We start from the raw sequence: 17926 nt of genomic DNA, 5'->3' as shown, positions 1-17926 counted from the left end.
GTATGAAGAAACTTGGGGGACTGAACAGCGCAGGTTCAACGTCCAGTCTGGTTTATCTTTGCAAGAATTGGAAGACGGAAGCTTCGGTAGTGGGTAGGGGTGACCTACATTTAGTGGCTCCTAACGTGGGTGGCGCTGTGGTCTAAACCACAGAGCCTAGGGCTTGCTGATCAGAAGGTCGGCGGTTCTAATCCCTGCGAGGGGGTGAGCTCCCGTTGCTCGGTCCCTGCTCCTGCCAACCCAGCAGTTCGAAAGCACGTCAAAGTGCAAGTAGATAAACAGGTACCGCTCCGGCGGGAAGGTAAACGGCGTTTCCATGCGCTGCTCTGGTTCGCCAGAAGCGGCTTTGTCATGCTGGCCACATGACCCGAAAGCTGTACGCCGGCTCCCTCGGCCAGTAAAGTGAGATGAGCGCCGCAACCCCAGAGTCGGCCACGACTGGACCTAACGGTCAGGGGTCCCTTCACCTTTACCTGTACAGTGTTTTGTGTTGTGTAGGCTCTTATGATGTAAATCATGGGTTTAACCCACAGCGCCACCCGCGTCCCTTACTGTTGCTGTATGTAGACTTTATTTTATTTGTTCTTTATCTTATATTTTGGAAATGTACATCCAGGTTTTTTCCCCCCTTTGCATTTTTGGGGGTCCCCAAGCGAGTGGGGCCCTAAGCTATAGTTGTTTAGCTTATACGTAAATCCTGCACTGCTGGGTTTACAAGATGGAGTGGGGTGGGTAAGGAGAAAGGAGGTGCTCTTTTCCTTTTTTAGGACGGCACATATAGACGCTAGCATCCTTTCGAGGCTGGCAGAAAAAACCGAGCAAATTTAATTAAGGAGCCTGGTGTGGTTTTTTTTAAGAAAAATAACTCGCCTCTCCCGATGGGACCACTTGCGATGTTGGCTGGTTCTTACCTTGGCTACGTCATGTGTTGGGGCTTCTTTTTCCCTGCCTCCCCCCACACCGCCCAGAGCGAACATGTGCCGTAAATGTGCCGTCACTCGCTGAGAGGAACAATATTTTCTCTGGCCGGGGAGGCCTGCGTCCCAGTGGGTCCTCAAATTTCGTCCTGCTTTCTGAAAGGTTCCTTTGTTCCACCGGACAGGACAAGAATTCCTGGGGAAGAGGAGCTCGGTGGACGTTCCCAGGGCTTCCCTTCCACCCCGTAGATGAGCGGCGATTATGTATTTATTTTTAAAACACAACCCAGCTATGAATAGTTCAAAACATCCCGGCATTGCTAGGAGTTATTCGCGACCTGCCAGACATAGCCAAAGCTGTTTCCCAACACTCTGAGCAGGAAATAACTGCATTTCAGCTTTACTTTTTAAGTGTTTTTCTTTTTTCCCTTTCCTTTTTTGAATAGCTGCAGTCATTTCTCCTCTGTGCGTATTGCGGGTTGGGTTGTAGCCAGCCCTGTTTTTCCTCAAGAGTAGACCCACTGAAACGAACGGACCTGTTTTAGCTGCCTTTATCCATTTCAGCGGGTAAAGCTTAGTTGAACCAAACCCAACATTGGTCCTGCGCAAAGTAGGGCCGTTGAAATGACTAACTGAGCAGTTTGAAAGCACGTCAAAGTGCAAGTAGATAAATAGGTACCACTCTGGCAGGAAGGTAAACGGCGTTTCCGTGCGCTGCTCTGGTTCGCCAGAAGTGGCTTAGTCCTGCTGGCCACATGACCCGGAAGCTGTATGCCAGCTCCCTCGGCCAATAAAGCGAGATGAGCACCGCAACCCCAGAGTCGTCCGTGAGTGGACTTAACGGTCAGGGGTACCTTTACCTTTACCACCTGTATTTGGGATGCGGGTGGTTGTGACCTAAACCACAGAGCCTAGGACTTGCCGATCAGAAGGTCGGCGGTTTGAATCCCCGCGACGGGGTGAGCTCCCGTTGCTCGGTCTCTGCTCCTGCCAACCTAGCAGTTCGAAAGCATGTCAAAGTGCAAGTAGATAAATAGGTACCACTCTGGCGGGAAGGTAAACGGCATTTCCGTGCACTGCTCTGGTTCGCCAGAAGCGGCTTAGTCCTGCTGGCCACATGACCCAGAAGCTGTACGCCGGCTCCCTCGGCCAGTAAAGCGAGATGAGCGCCGCAACGCCAGAGTCGGCCACGACTGGACCTAACGGTCAGGGGTCCCTTTACCTAAGAGGTCTTGGAGCTCTGAACAAACAGCTCCCAGAATTCTTTGCGGGAAGTCCTGGTTGTGGCTGTAGTCCACTGGCTACCCAGAAACCCTCCTTGCCATTTCCAGATCTTCCTTTTGAAGGAGTATCCCTCGGACCAAGCTCTCAGGGCGTGGTTTGGGGGCCTTTATAGTGGGAAAAGGTCCAAAGGGTTTGGAGGTCAGCAGAAATGTGGTCCACGGCCGCTGCCCCCTCTGCGCCGACACTTTTGCAGGCGATCTGCTCTGTGTACCTGCCGTGAAAGCAATAAGTTCAGCCAAGAGACAGGGGGCGTGCTGAGAGGGAGGGAGGTACAAGCTGAAAGAGCCCCCTGTTTTTTCCCAGCCGCCTCACGGCGAGGTTCGTGTCAGATCAACCGAGCCGCCGGCAGAAATGGAAGTTTGTGACCTTAATTTTGAGAGGAGAGTCAACAAGCGGCCTCAGGAATTTGCGGGAGGCATCTGAGTTTAATCAAAAGGAGATGTCAAAGTTAATGAGGACCAAGAGGCACATCGCCCCCTCCCTCTCTCTTCCCCCCTGCAGACACGGTTGCGCAAAGACAGATTTGTCGCACGCAGCACAGAACATTACAGGATGGCTGGAGCGTCAGGGCCTGTCCATTTAACTGTTTCTTCCCAACAAATCTTGGCTTTCCGCTCCCATCCACCAATATCTCTGTTATGTACTGAGTTGAATAGGATCCAGAATGCAGCAGTCTGGTTGGTCCTAGAACAATAGGATCCAGAATGCAGCAGTCTGATTGGTCCTAGAACAATAGGATCCAAAATGCAGCAGTCTGATTGGTCCTAGAACAATAGGATCCAGAATGCAGCAGTCTGGTTGGTCCTAGAACAATAGGATCCAAAATGCAGCAGTCTGATTGGTCCTAGAACAATAGGATCCAGAATGCAGCAGTCTGGTTGGTCCTAGAACAATAGGATCCAGAATGCAGCAGTCTGATTGGTCCTAGAACAATAGGATCCAGAATGCAGCAGCCTGGTTGGTCCTAGAACAATAGGATCCAGAATGCAGCAGTCTGATTGGTCCTAGAACAATAGGATCCAAAATGCAGCAGTCTGGTTGGTCCTAGAACAATAGGATCCAGAATGCAGCAGTCTGATTGGTCCTAGAACAATAGGATCCAAAATGCAGCAGTCTGGTTGGTCCTAGAACAATAGGATCCAAAATGCAGCAGTCTGGTTGGTCCTAGAACAATAGAATCCAGAATGCAGCAGTCTGATTGGTCCTAGAACAATAGGATCCAAAATGCAGCAGTCTGATTGGTCCTAGAACAATAGGATCCAAAATGCAGCAGTCTGATTGGTCCTAGAACAATAGGATCCAAAATGCAGCAGTCTGATTGGTCCTAGAACAATAGGATCCAAAATGCAGCAGTCTGATTGGTCCTAGAACAATAGGATCCAGAATGCAGCAGTCTGATTGGTCCTAGAACAATAGCATCCAGAATGCAGCAGTCTGATTGGTCCTAGAACAATAGGATCCAGAATGCAGCAGTCTGATTGGTTCTAGAACAATAGGATTCAGAATGCAGCAGTCTGATTGGTCCTAGAACAATGCAGCAGTATGACTGGTCCGCAGGAGCCACCCAATCCAGCTCCAGGTAGAAGTGAATCCGCAACCTGATTGGCCTACAGGAGAATCTAGGAATTAGCCAATCACGTGCGGCCCATTGTGTAAATAATGTATATAAAGCAGATATTTTGGGGGAACTTTCGTTCCTCCTCAATACTATGAGCTGAATAAAGAGCATGAAATCCACACTCAACTCTGAGTATATTTCAATCTCTTTGGCCTACAAGTAATATTGCCAACTTTCCACGACTGCCCATGCTCCTCTGCCTTTAACAGCTCCTTGACGTGCAGAAATTCGTCAGGTCAAGTTTTCATGGAGCAGCTAATTGCGAAGGCCTGAACTTTGGCAGCCCTGAGTTCAAATCCTGGGAAAGCTGCTCACGGTGGAAGCCTGGGGTTTTTCAGATGTTGCTGGACTACAATTCCCATCATCCCTGTTCTGAGACGCATCCTGTTTCTCAGGAGGGGATGCCTCTTTGGGGTTTCCCAAACTTGGGTCTCTCTCTGGCTGTTTTTGGACTACAACGCCCATCATCCCTAACTAGCAAGACCAGTGGTAGGGGACGATGGGAACTGTAGTCCCCAATCAGCTGGAGAACCAAATTTCGGAAACACTGGAACTGTGACAGGGAAGGAAATAGCTCCTCTGCTGATCTGCTGATCTCCATGGCTGTGCGGACGTGTGTGTACCTATGATTGTGTGCCTGTGCATTATTGTGTGTGTGTATGCCTATGAGTCAAGGGACGTGGGTGGCGCTGTGGGTTAAACCACAGAGCCTAGGACTTGCTGATCAGAAGGTCAGCGGTTCGAATCCCCGTGACGGGATGAGCTCCCGTTGCTCGGTCCCTGCTCCTGCCAACCTAGCAGTTCGAAAGCACACCAGTGCAAGTAGATAAATAGGTACCGCTCTGGCGGGAAGGTAAACGGCGTTTCCTTGTGCTGCTCTGGTTCACCAGAAGCGGCTCCCTCGGCCAGTAAAGCGAGATGAGCACTGCAACCCCAGAGTCAGTCACGACTGGACCTAATGGTCAGGGGTCCCTTTACCTTTACTATAATATAGAACAGAGCCTAGGACTTGCCGATCAGAAGGCCGGCGGTTCGAATCCCCACAACGACAGGATGAGCTCCCGTTGCTCGGTCCCTGCTCCTGCCAACCCAGCAGTTCGAAAGCACGTCAAAGTGCAAGTAGATAAATAGGTACCACTCTGGCGGGAAGGTAAACGGCGTTTCCATGCACTGCTCTGGTTCGCCAGAAGCAGCTTAGTCCTGCTGGCCACATGACCCGGAAGCTGTACGCCGGCTCCCTCGGCCAATAAAGCAAGATGAGCGCCAGAACCCCAGAGTCGGCCACTACTGGACCTAATGGTCAGGGTCCCTTTACCTTTACCTCTATGCCTATGAGGTTGTGAATCTGTTGAGCTGGCACAATGCACACCCTTGGGTTTGACCCCCACTCAGTTTTGGCGCTTGGGAAAAGACCCTGTGGTATCCTTGATAAGGATGAGACCTCACCTCCTCAAGAAACTGTTGGAGAGCTATGCATCTCCATCACCTCTGGAATACAACTAGTCCAGAATGCGGCAGCTAGACTGGTGACTGGGAGCGGCCCCCGAGACCACATAACACCGGTCCTGAAAGACCTACATTGGCTCCCAGTCCGTTTCTGAGCCCAATTCAAAGTGTTGGTGCTGACCTTGAAAGCCCTAAATGGCCCAGTATCCCTGAAGGAGCGTCTCCACCCCCATCGTCCTGCCTGGACACTGAGGTCCAGCTCCAATGGCCTTCTGGCGGTTCCCTCACTGTGAGAAGTGAGATTACAGGGGACCAGGCAGAGGGCCTTCTCGGTGGTGGCGCCCGTCCTGTGGAATGCCCTCCCATCAGATGTCAAGGAAATAAACAACTACCTGACCTTTAGAAGACATATGAAGGCAGCCCTGCTTAGGGAAGTCTTTAATGACTGATGTTTTAATGTATTTTTAATCTTTTCTTGGAAGCTGCCCAGAGTGGCTGGGGAAACTCAGCCAGATGGGTGGGGTATAAATAATAAATTGTTGTTGTTATTGTTACAATCATAAAGGTAAAGGTAAAGGTACCCCTGCCCGTACAGGCCAGTCATGTCCGACTCTAGGGTTGTGCGCCCATCTCACTTAAGAGGCCGGGGGCCAGCGCTGTCCGCAGACACTTCCGGGTCACGTGGCCAGCGTGACGAAGCTGCTCTGGCGAGCCAGCACCAGCGCAGCACATGGAAACGCCATTTACCTTCCCACCAGAGTGGTACCTATTTATCTACTTGCACTTAGGGGTGCTTTCGAACTGCTAGGTGGGCAGGAGCTGGGACTGAAAGACGGGAGCTTACCCCGCCGCAGGGATTCGAACCGCCGACCCTGCGATCGGCAAGCCCTAGGCGCTGAGGTTTTACCCACTGCGCCACCCGCGTCCCGTTACAATCATACCTCGCGTTAAAGTAGCTTCAGGTTGAGCATTCTCAGGTTGCGTTCCACGGCAACCTGGAGGTAACGGAACGCGTTACTTCCGTGTTTCGCCGCTCGCACATGCGCAAACGCTCAAGATGACATCACGCGCATCCGCAGAAGCGGTGAATCGCAACCCACGCAGACACGAGTTGCGTTCTGCTCAGGATGTGAACGCGGCTCCAGAACGGATCCTGTTCACATGCAGAGGTAAAAAGGTAAAGGTAAAGGGGCCCCTGATCATTAGGTCCAGTCGTGGCCAACTCTGGGGCTGCGGCGCTCATTTCGCTTTATTGGCCGAGGGAGCCGGCGTACAGCTTCCGGGTCATGTGGCCAGCAGGACTAAGCCGCTTCTGGTGAACCAGAGCAGCGCACAGAAACGCCATTTCCCTTCCTGCCGGAGTGGTACCTATTTATCTACTTGCACTTTGACGTGCTTTCAAACTGCTGGGTTGGCAGGAGCAGGGACCGAGCAATGGGAGCTCACCCCGTTGCGGGGATTTGAACCGCTGACCTTCTGATCAGCAAGTCCTAGGCTCTGTGGTTTAACCCACAGCGCCACCCGTGTCCCTTTGAGACATGCAGAGGTACCACTGTATTATTATTCGTCCCCCTCAAAAAGTTCCATCCCCAAATAGGGCGGGGGATTTTGAGAGAGACCACCCATCCTTTGCCTATCTGAGGTTGCTCAGATACGGCGGTCTTTGCCACAGAGGGAACTTTCTGTGCAGAAGAGCATTCCAGCTCCCTGCATGTAAGAAGATCAATAATAATAATAATAATAATAATAATAATAATAATAATAATAATAATTTATTTATAGCCCGCCCATCTGGCTGGGCTTCCCCAGCCACTCTGGGCGGCTTCCAAAAAAATATTAAAATACTGTAATACATCAAACATTAAAAGCTTCCCTAAACAGGACTGCCTTCAGATGTCTGCTAAAAGTCTGGTAGTTGTTGTTCTCTTTGACATCTGGTGGGAGGGCGTTCCACAGGGCAGGCGCCACCACCGAGAAGGCCCTCTGCCTGGTTGCCTGTAACCTCGCTTCTCACAATGAGGGAACCGCCAGAAGGCCCTCGGCTCTGGACCTCAGTGTCCGGGTAGAACGATGGGGGTGGAGATGCTCCTTCAGGTATACTGGACCGAGGCCATTTAGGGCTTTAAAGGTCAGCACCAACACTTTGAATTGTGCTTGGAAACGTACTGGGATCCAATCTAGCATGTCAGGGGGCTTCCTGGCTTGCTGGCTGTTTAAATGCAGGGCGTTTGGTTGCCCAACTCACCTTCCCTGCAGCGGTGCCTCCCAGAAAGGGTTCCCGCTGTGCTCTGTGTTTGTGAACCAGGCCTCAGCAGGGGGGAAGGAAACCTGGAAAGTTTCCTTGTGAAACGTCCCGGGAATGGTGGATTTCTTGGGCTCTGACTCACGGCTATCTGGGAGGCGGCTGCGAGGAAATTCCCACCCAAGGCTTCATTAGCCTTTTGACGTTTGCATCCCGGGCTGTTAATTGTGAGGTTTTCCAATGGAGTGGTTGCGAGAGCGGATGATTAAAGACGGCGTTTCCAGGGCTGGCCAAACGGTGCAATTAACAGCAAGCGCTTTGCAGGGCGGGGCTCGTCATCCAGCTCTCCTTTGGCCTGGCGAATGAGTCAACCAGGGTTGTATATACTGCGCAGAGGTGGGGGCAGGTCCTCCTCCCCTTTCCTCAATTTCTTTGCCAGTGGGGCGTTTTGGATCTGATTTCTCGCAAGAAATTCGTTTTTCTTGCCATGCTTTCTAGGACTTCGCCGCTGGTGTCTTTGCGGGTGGGGAATGTGGATCGCGGGTAGAATTCGCCTTGGAATTCCCCCTTCCTGGGGAAGCTGGTTAAAAGCCAGAGTGAAACACGCTTGGACGTGCTGTTTTATCTATCTATACCTGCCCAAGGGAGCCGGCGTACCATGTGGTAAACCTTTGCCTCCAGCCACTCGCCCCTCCCTCACCTGTCTTTGCTCTCCGGCCAGTCCAGGCTTCTTGAGCAGGGCTGGTAGGCGTGTTTACGTTTTACAGAAACAAGACCAAGTAAACCCGGTAGGGCTGCCACCACTCCCTCTGTTCCCGGGGACCCAGAACCACAACCCAGGGAGAAGGCTGTGACCCTTTGTCACTGGCTATCCCCACTCCACAAGTTGTATCCACAGACTTGCAGACAGAAATTCTACGGTAGAGCGTAACCAAGCATAAGGCTAGGACTTAGCTATTCCCTCGGAAAGGCACATAAACCAAACAGTTTCTTCTTTAAAAATTTATTTTAAAAGAACAACAGAAAACATGCTAAGATAGCAGGCACTTCTTTGGCAAGTTACAAGCAAGAAAAATAAAGACATTGTAAAATCTAACTGACTTACATACTCACAACTAAGAGACAGATAGAATAGTTAGAGTCCTTCCAGAGTTCCGCATTCAAAGTCTTTTCCGATTCTCCATCACAAAGGATGCAAGGATGGCTACTAGGTGCGAGGGATGCGGGTTAAACCACAGAGCCTAGAACGTGCCGATCAGAAGGTCGGCGGTTCGAATCCCCGCAACGGGGTGAGCTCCCGTTGCTCGGTCCCAGCTCCTGCCAACCTAGCAGTTCGAAAGCACGTCAAAGTGCAAGTAGATAACTAGGTACCGCTCCGGCGGGAAGGTAAACGGCATTTCCGTGCGCTGCTCTGGTTCGCCGGAAGCGGCTCAGTCCTGCTGGCCACATGACCCGGAAGCTGTACGCAGGCTCCCTCGGCCAATAAAGCGAGATGAGTGCTGCAACCCCAGAGTCGTCCACGACTGGACCTAATGGTCAGGGGTCCCTTTATCTTACCCCCACACCGCCACGCTGTCTCCCCAAAAGCAGCAGCCCTCCAGCACTGGTACCCAAGGCCTTTGAAACGAGAGGTGATCCGTGAGGGAGAAAGGGGCACAGCCTCGCCAGCGTCACTCAGTTCCAACCTCTTGGTGGCAAGGGGGGGGGGGGAATAGGTATAAAAGGAGAATTCCCTGGATGGTAAGATCCAGCTTTGGGCTCTTTGGTGAGACAGGTAGAGATTTAAAATCACAAAATATGCAGCCAAAGGAAAGCATGTCAATATAGGCTTTTAGACCTTTAAAACATGCGTCCCTTTCTTTCCAAAGTTGCCCCCAGCGTAGCAAAAAGACCACATGTTAGTTTTAAAAAATTGTTTCCTTACAAATTCTTCAAAGGTCAGGTTCATGTTCGTGTCCATGAACCTGCCAGAAAAGTTGCACAGGCAGTAAAACTCAGCTTGGTTGCAGTGGTGAAAGTTCCTAAATTATTGGTATAGGAGAGAGAGGCTTGTTAGAGCCATGCGGTCTGAGCCTGGAGCAACTAGCTCTGATCTCTTTACATCCTGGGATTTTTAGGTGGGCTGGAGGGGAACCAAGGCCTTGATCAGCTTCCCTCCAAGGTGAAGGGGAGCGACCTAGCTAAACCTGACAGGACAGCTTACTCTATGACATTAACCCCTTCCTGCATTAACTAGACTTAAGCATGTTTGTTGTGAGCTTGGTTCTTCCACACCTCTCACCCTCCCTCTTGCTTGCAACCTGTCCAGGGAGTGGTCCTCCCTCTCAGCTTTCTCCTCCTCCTCCTCCTGAGTCTCAGCGCTACCTCCTGTCCTGCCACATGCCCAGAGTTCAAGCACTATGCCCAGAGCCGGACAGAAACAACGAAGACGTCCCAAAAGATTTGGTGCCTCACCCACCCAGATTTTAAAGAAAGCTGTTTAAAAGAGGCATTTCCTCCTGAGAAAGGGGGTGCCTCCTGACGCAGGGATGGGGTAACTGTGACCCTACAGATGCTGTCGCACTCCAACTCACATCAGCCCCTGGCAGCCAGCATGCTCAGTGGTCGGAGAGGATGAGAGTTGGAGCCCAACTATCTTTCTTCTCATTGGCGCTCCCTCATAGCCGAGTAAGATTGTCTTCCACAAACTCGGATTTAACAGTGAGTCCGTAAGTGACTGTGGAGGTCAATTCTGGATCCACACGTCCTTCCACAGTGGGGATGTAGGTCTTAACAGTGAGTCCGTAAGTGACTGTGGAGGCCAATTCTGGATCCACACATCCTTCCACAGTGGGGACCTAGGTCTTAACAGTGAGTCTGTAAGTGACTGTGGAGGTCAATTCTGGATCCACACGTCCTTCCACAGTGGGGACCTAGGTCTTAACAGTGAGTCCGTAAGTGACTGTGGGGGCCAATTCTGGATCCACACGTCCTTCCACAATGGGGACCTAGGTCTTAACAGTGAGTCCGTAAGTGACTGTGGGGGCCAATTCTGGATCCACACGTCCTTCCACAATGGGGACCTAGGTCTTAACAGTGTGTCAGTAAGTGACTGTTGGGGCCAATTCTGGATCCACACGTCCTTCCAAAGTGGGGACCTAGGTCTTAACAATGTGTCCGTAAGTGACTGTGAAGGCCAATTCTGGATCCACACATCCTTCCACAATGGGGACCTACGTCTTAACTGTGTGTCCGTAAGTGACTGTGGAGGCCAATTCTGGATCCACACGTCCTTCCACAATGGGGACCTAGGTCTTAACAGTGTGTCCGTTGAAGTGAAGGCCCAAGACAGGTGTTGATCATCATGTGAGCTGCGCACAGGTGGTCTGAAGCGAGCAAGCTACCACCATTCCTGTGGAGCCTCTTTTTATTGAGACAAACATGCAAGCTAGGCAAATACATTTTTGGGCTGTGACCTTTACACATCTTCCGTCCCGAAATCGTGGGGTGGTACAAAGCTATTTTGGCACCTGTTCCACAGCGTCATTTTCCCCTTGCACAGTGTATGACGTAGGAGACAAAAGGTCTCAAAGGAAAAGTTTACAGACAGGACAGCGCAAACTGCTGAGATCGCGAAAGGTCAGGCAGAGGTGGAACGATGTACAGACAGCTGTGGCTTGTCGGGGGGGTTGCCCCTGCACCCCAAGGTCACGCGTGCAGGCAGATTGTGGCTGCCTGCTGGTGGGGAAGTGTGCTCCCTCCGGACCCCACTCCCCACTCCGCAATATCCCTACATCCCATAAGTGACTGTGGAGGCCAATTCTGGATCCACACGTCCTTCCACAATGGGGACCTAGGTTTCCAGGTGGGAGTTGATCCCGGTGTGGATTTGCCAAGCGTGCCTTACTCTTAGCACATTTCTCCCTTGCGTCCTGAGTTCGAGTGTCTTCAAAACCCATGACACCTTTGGTAAAGGCTGTTCTCCAACTGGAGCGCTTGCAGGCCAGTGTTTCCCAGTTGTCGGTGTTGATACTACTTTTAGATTTGCCTTGAGAGAGTCTTTGAACCTCTTTAAGCAATACCTGGAGGTCCCTATCCATTGTTTAGACTCTGGCATTGTCTGGCATTTCCATGCGCTGCTCTGATTTCGCCAGAAGCGGCTTAGTCCTGCTGGCCACATGACACGGAAGCTGTACGCCGGCTCCCTCGGCCAGTAAAGCGAGATGAGCGCCGCAACCCCAGAGTCGTCCGCGACTGGACTTAACTGTCAGGGGTCCCTTTCTCTGATCTCATGTACAAAGCAGGCTCTGCGCATCAGAGCCAGTGTGGTGTAGTGGTTAAAAGCGGTAGACTCGTAATCAGGTGAACCGGGTTCGCTTCCCCGCTCCTCCACCTGCAGCTGCTGGGTGACCTTGGGCCAGTCACACTTCTCTGAAGTCTCTCAGCCCCACTCACCTCACAGAGTGTTTGTTGTGGGGGAGGAAGGGAAAGGAGAATGTTAGCCGCTTTGAGACTCCTTCGGGTAGTGATAAAGCGGGATATCAAATCCAAACTCTTCTTCTTCTTCTTTCTCCCGCTTCTCGTTCCAGACCAGCGAATCGGTACTTGCTTCTCAGCACTCATCGGCGGTCGGTGTGCTGGCGAGCTACCCGGGCAATACACGAAAATGCAGTGCTGCTGTGATTCCGGGAGATGCTGGGCCATCGGTCAAACTCCAGAAATGTGCCCTGTGAGAGGGTCAGGTGAGTGAGCGCTAGGGGTGGGGTTAGCAATGCCAGCAGGCCTTGATCTGGCAACATTGGCTGGGCCGCATGACAACAATATTCTGGAAAGTGAGTGATACACTTATGGAAGAAAGCTGTCTGTATATACCGTGTTTTTCGCTCTATAAGACGCACTTTGGTGACAGCAGCCACGGAATTAAAAGACACCTGCTTCTTGGGAGAAAAGCAATGACATCTTAAAAAGTAGAGACATCACCTTGCCAACAAAGGTCCGTATAGTAAAAGCTATGGTTTTCCCAGTAGTGATGTATGGAAGTGAGAACTGGACCATAAAGAAGGCTGATCGCCGAAGAATTGATGCTTTTGAATTCTGGTGCTGGAGGAGACTCTTGAGAGTCCCATGGACTGCAAGAAGATCAAACCTCTCCATTCTGAAGGAAATCAGCCCTGAGTGCTCACTGGAAGGACAGGTCCTGAAGGACAAGACTTTGGCCACCTCATGAGAAGAGAAGACTCCCTGGAAAAGACCCTGATGCTGGGAAAGATGGAGGGCACAAGGAGAAGGGGACGATGGAGGACGAGATGGTGGGACAGTGTTCTCGAAGCTACCAGCATGAGTCTGACCAAACTGCGGGAGGCAGTGGAAGACAGGAGTGCCTGGCGTGCTCTGGTCCAGGGGGTCACGAAGAGTCGGACACGACTAAACAACAACAACAAGATGCACTTTTCCCCTCCTAAAAAGTAAGGGGAAATGTGTGTGCATCTTATGGAGCAAATGCAGGCGGGAGGCTCTGCTCAGCGCTCCCTTTAAAGAGCCGCGTGGAGCGTGTGGGGGCTTTTCCCCGCACACACGCTCCACACACTCTTTTAAAGGAGCACAGCTCTTAGGGGAGCCTTTTACTTTAGCCGTTCGCAGCCGCTTCTGGGCAGGAGGAGCCTTCATCCCCCTGCCCATGAAAAGCTGCGCGCTGCTATCCCATAAGCCAGGACAGCAAGAGGGATTGCTGCTTTCACTGCGCAGGGATCCCTCTTGCTGTTCTGGCTTCTGGGATTCAGAATATCTTTTTTCTTGTTTTCCTCCTCCAAAAACTAGGTGCGTCTTATGGTCTGGTGCGTCTTATAGAGCGAAAAATACGGTGTGCCGTATTGGCCTGAATATTCGCCTCGCTTTCCCCGCAAATTCTGCCTGTTTTCCATTTTTAATTTCGACCCCTTTGCTGCACCCTCTCTTCTCTCTCTTATCCCACACCAACAATGCAACAAGCTCTCGTTCCTTCTGTCGCTCGAGGTTCAAATCCTGCTCACGAATTCGCCGTGCTATAGTATTCCTTTAAGGAATCCAAAAAAAGGCTTCCGTTCTTCCACAAACAATAATCATCTGGCTTTTCTGGTTTTAGCTGTTACCGTATTTTTCGCTCTATAAGATGCACCAGACCACAAGACGCACCTAGTTTTTGGAGGAGGAAAACAAGAAAAAAATATATTCTGAATCTCAGAAGCCAGAACAGCAAGAGGGATCGCTGCGCAGTGAAAGCAGCAATCCCTCTTGCTGTTCTGGCTTCTGGGATAGCTGCGCAGCCTGCGTTCGCTCCATAAGACGCGCACACATTTCCCCTTACTTTTTAGGAGGGAAAAAGTGAGTCTTATAGAGCAAGAAATACGGTAGCTTCACCAATTACAGTCGTAACTTGGTTTTCGAACAGCTTAGTTCTCGAAGGCTTTGGCTCCCGAACGATCGAAACCCAGAAATGATTGTTCCAGTTTTTGGGTGTTCTTTTGGAAGCCGAATGTCCGACGGGGCTTCTGATTGGCTGCAGGAGCTTCCTGCAGCCAATCAGAAGCTGCGCTTTGGTTTTCGAACGTTTTGGAAGTCGAACAGACTTCTGGAACGGATTCCAAGGTACGACTGTAGTTGCTGCCACACGTCTATACGAAGCTGCTTTATCCTTCCACCTTAAGCGGGAAATGACGGTTTGGTTCTCTGCTTTGTCCTCCCCAGATGAATATCGCCGGCTGTGCATCGAAGGCCTCCCAGTTGTCCCGGGCTTCCCTGGAACATTTCCCGGGGTCCCTGGCTTTGGCCCCAACGGTGTTGGGCCAGGAATTAGTGGTCCCGGTGCCTTTGGTCCAAATGGCGCAAACGGACAAGGTGGGATCCCCGGACTGCCTGGAATGGGCCCTGGAAGCTCAAGCATTGGTAAGTGAGAAAAATGTGCAACATCAGGTTTCTAGACCTCATGGTTCAGAGGGAAAGGGCTGCCTTATGCCGAGTCAGGACTTTGAGCCCAAGAGATGCTGGAGATTTAACCTGGGATTTTCCGCCAGGCAAAGCAGTACAGTGGTACCTCGGTTCTCAAACTTAATCCGTTCCGGAAGTCTGTTCTGAAACCAAAGCGTTCCAAAACCAAGGCACGCTGCTTTCCCATAGAAAATACAGTGGTGCCTCAGTTTAAGAACAGTCCGGTCTAAGAACGATTAGGTTTATGAACGCCGCAAAACTGGAAGTATGGATGGACTCAAGGGCATCCTGATCAAATTTGCAGATGACACCAAACTGGGAGGGGTGGCTAACACCCCAGAGGACAGGATCACACTTCAAAACGACCTTGACAGATTAGAGAACTGGGCCAAAACAAACAAGATGAATTTTAACAGGGAGAAATGTAAAGTATTGCACTTGGGCAAAAAAAATGAGAGGCACAAATACAAGATGGGTGACACCTGGCTTGAGAGCAGTACATGTGAAAAGGATCTAGGAGTCTTGGTTGACCACAAACTAGACATGAGCCAACAGTGTGACACGGCAGCTAAAAAAGCCAATGCAATTCTGGGCTGCATCAATAGGAGTATAGCATCTAGATCAAGGGAAGTCATAGTGCCACTGTATTCTGCTCTGGTCAGACCTCACCTGGAGTACTGTGTCCAGTTCTGGGCACCACAGTTCAAGAAGGACACTGACAAACTGGAACGTGTCCAGAGGGGGGCAACCAAAATGGTCAAAGGCCTGGAAACGATGCCTTATGAGGAACGGCTAAGGGAGCTGGGCATGTTTAGCCTGGAGAAGAGGAGGCTAAGGGGTGATATGATAGCCATGTTCAAATATATAAAAGGATGTCACATAAAGGAGGGAGAAAGGTTGTTTTCTGCTGCTCCAGAGAAGCGGACATGGAGCAATGGATCCAAACTACAAGAAAGAAGATTCCACCTAAACATTAGGAAGAACTTCCTGACAGTAAGAGCTGTTCGACAGTGGAATTTGCTGCCAAGGAGTGTGGTGGAGTCTCCTTCTTTGGAGGTCTTTAAGCAGAGGCTTGACAGCCATATGTCAGGAGTGCTCTGATGGTGTTTCCTGCTTGGCAGGGGGTTGGACTTGATAGCCCTTGTGGTCTCTTCCAACTCTATGATTCTATGATTCTAAGTAGTGTCCTGGTTTGCGAACTTTACCTCGGTCTAAGAACAGAACAGAACAGAACAGAGGGACACAGGTGGCTCTGTGGGTTAAACCACAGAGCCTTGGACTTGCTGATCGCAAGGTCGGCGGTTCGAATCCCTGTGATGGGGTGAGCTGCCGTTGCTCGGTCCCTGCTCCTGCCACACTTACTTCCGGGTTTGCCGGGTTTGAGTACCAAGGCCTTTGAGAACCAAGGTACCACTGTATAACTGAGCTGCCGTCTGTCTGCTAAAGTAAGAGTTGAACGCCTACTGTTCTGTTATACTAAGAGTTTATTATTTATACCCCGCCCATCTGGATGGGTTTCCCCAGCCACTCTGGGCGGCTCAAAACAGAATATTAAAATACAATAACCTATTAAACATTAAAAGCTTCCCTAAACAGGGCTGCCTTCAGATGTCTTCTAAAAGTCTGGTAGTTGTTGTTCTTTTTGACATCTGGTGAGAGGGCGTTCCACAGGGCGGGCGCCACCACCAAGAAGGCCCTCTGTCTGGTTCCCTGTAACCTTGCTTCTCGCACGGAGGGAACTGCCAGAAGGCCCTCGGAGCTGGACCTCAGTGTCCGGGCTGAACGATGGGGGTGGAGACGCTCCTTCAGGTATACTGGAGCGAGGCTGTTTAGGGCTTTAAAGGTCAGCACCAACACTTTGAATTGTGCTTGGAAACGTCCTGGGAGCCAGTGTAGTTCTTTCAAGACCAGTGTTATGTCGTCTCAGCAGCCTCTCTCAGTCACATGTCTAGCTTCCACATTCTGGATTAGTTGGAGTTTCCGGATCACCTTCAAAGGTAGCCCCACGTAGAGCGCATGGCAGTAGTCCAAGTGGGAGATAACCAGAGCATGCACCACTCTGGCCAGACAGTCCACAGGCAGGGAGGGTCTCATCCTGTGTACCAGATGGAGCTGGTGGACACAGAATGGACCTTCACCTCCATGGACAGCTGTTGAGCAAAAGATCATTGCATTGGAGGGGGTCAGGCTAGATGACCCTCAGGTGCCCCCCAACTCTTCCCCGCTCACAGCAGCAGCAGTAACCGCCCCTGGTTTTTTTGCAGGAACAGCCACCCTCAACCAGACCATCGACATCTGCAAGCATTTCACCAACCTGTGCTTAAACGGGCGCTGCATCCCCACCCCATCCAGCTACCGCTGCGAATGCAACATGGGCTACAAGCAGGACATGCGGGGAGAATGCATTGGTGAGTTGGGGGGCGGGACTACGAGGTGCATGCATGCGCAGCCTTGGCTGACGGAGCAAAGCTCATGCTAAGAGAATTCTTGCCGCAATTGTTGCCATAGCTGTCAACCGTCCCTTATTTGGCGGGAAAGTCCCTTATTCCAGCGTCATGTCCCGCTGCTGTCCCTTATTGATGATGTCCCTTAAATTTCCCGGGTTTCAAAGGAAGCAGCTCCTCTCCCTCCCTCCCTGCCGGCTAGGGAGGAGGGAGGCTCCAACTGTGTTGCTTGGCTGCGTTGCTCACCCAATAAGGAGTCTAAGAACGACTGGGGGGTGGAGCTTGCATGTCTTGTGCCAATCAAATCGGCCACGTTGCCTGGGGACTCGCCTTTGCTCAGCACTTCCCAGCGGAGAGGTGACGGTGGTTTTCCTTGCTGCATCCCCTTTGCCGGGTTGCTGCGCTGTGGGAACCACCACTTGAGGCTTCATTTGGCTGCTGGCTGGGCTTTCTGCCTTTGGCTCGGAGGGGCTCAGAAGTCGAACATACCTGTGCCCGGAAAATCCCTTATTTTTGAGGCTGCTGGTCCCTTATTTTCAAATCTGTAACTTGACAGCTATGGTTGTTGCATACATGAACAGTCTTTTATCTTCCCTTGGTATCTCTCTCCACCTTTCCTTGCCAAGACATGGACGAGTGTTCGAGTAGCCCCTGCCTCCACGGCGATTGTGTGAACACGCCCGGCTCGTACCACTGCAAGTGTCACGAGGGATTTCAGAGCACCCCCACCAAGCAAGCTTGCATTGGTAAGTTCGGGGAGAAGCTGGGTGCCATACTGGGGAACTGATACAAAAATTCCCTCCTTTTGGATTGGTGGTTATTGTAATAATAATAATAATAATAATAATAATAATAATAATAATTTTTATTTATACCCTGCCCTCCCCAGCCAAGGCTGGGCTCAGGGCAGCTAACAAGCAATAATAAAAACAAGTTATAATTTAAAAACTGCTCTTTTATCCCTTATGGGTACCCAAGAGCCCGTATAGAGTCTTTAAGTAGGTTTTCTATGGGTAGGAGAAATTAAGAGAGG

The 17926-nt window shown here is 51.0% G+C and overlaps 1 protein-coding gene across 7 annotated transcripts in view; it reads left to right on the top strand.

Moving 5' to 3' along the window:
• Window positions 1-17926, top strand: part of FBN3 (fibrillin 3) — a 166181-nt gene that overhangs the window by 62330 nt on the left and 85925 nt on the right. For all 7 annotated transcript variants that reach the window (XM_053372339.1, XM_053372342.1, XM_053372340.1 and 4 more), the window contains 4 exons: window positions 12076-12228; window positions 14210-14407; window positions 16714-16857; window positions 17520-17639. In XM_053372339.1, the coding sequence (XP_053228314.1) occupies window positions 12076-12228; window positions 14210-14407; window positions 16714-16857; window positions 17520-17639 (615 nt within the window). The remainder of the gene's footprint in view (window positions 1-12075; window positions 12229-14209; window positions 14408-16713; window positions 16858-17519; window positions 17640-17926) is intronic.

Source organism: Podarcis raffonei, chromosome 18, assembly GCF_027172205.1.
Source record: "Podarcis raffonei isolate rPodRaf1 chromosome 18, rPodRaf1.pri, whole genome shotgun sequence".
In the NCBI taxonomy this organism is placed as follows: domain Eukaryota; kingdom Metazoa; phylum Chordata; class Lepidosauria; order Squamata; family Lacertidae; genus Podarcis; species Podarcis raffonei.
Note: the sequence above shows the minus strand (reverse complement) of the source record. Positions and strands in the feature narration are given on the sequence as shown.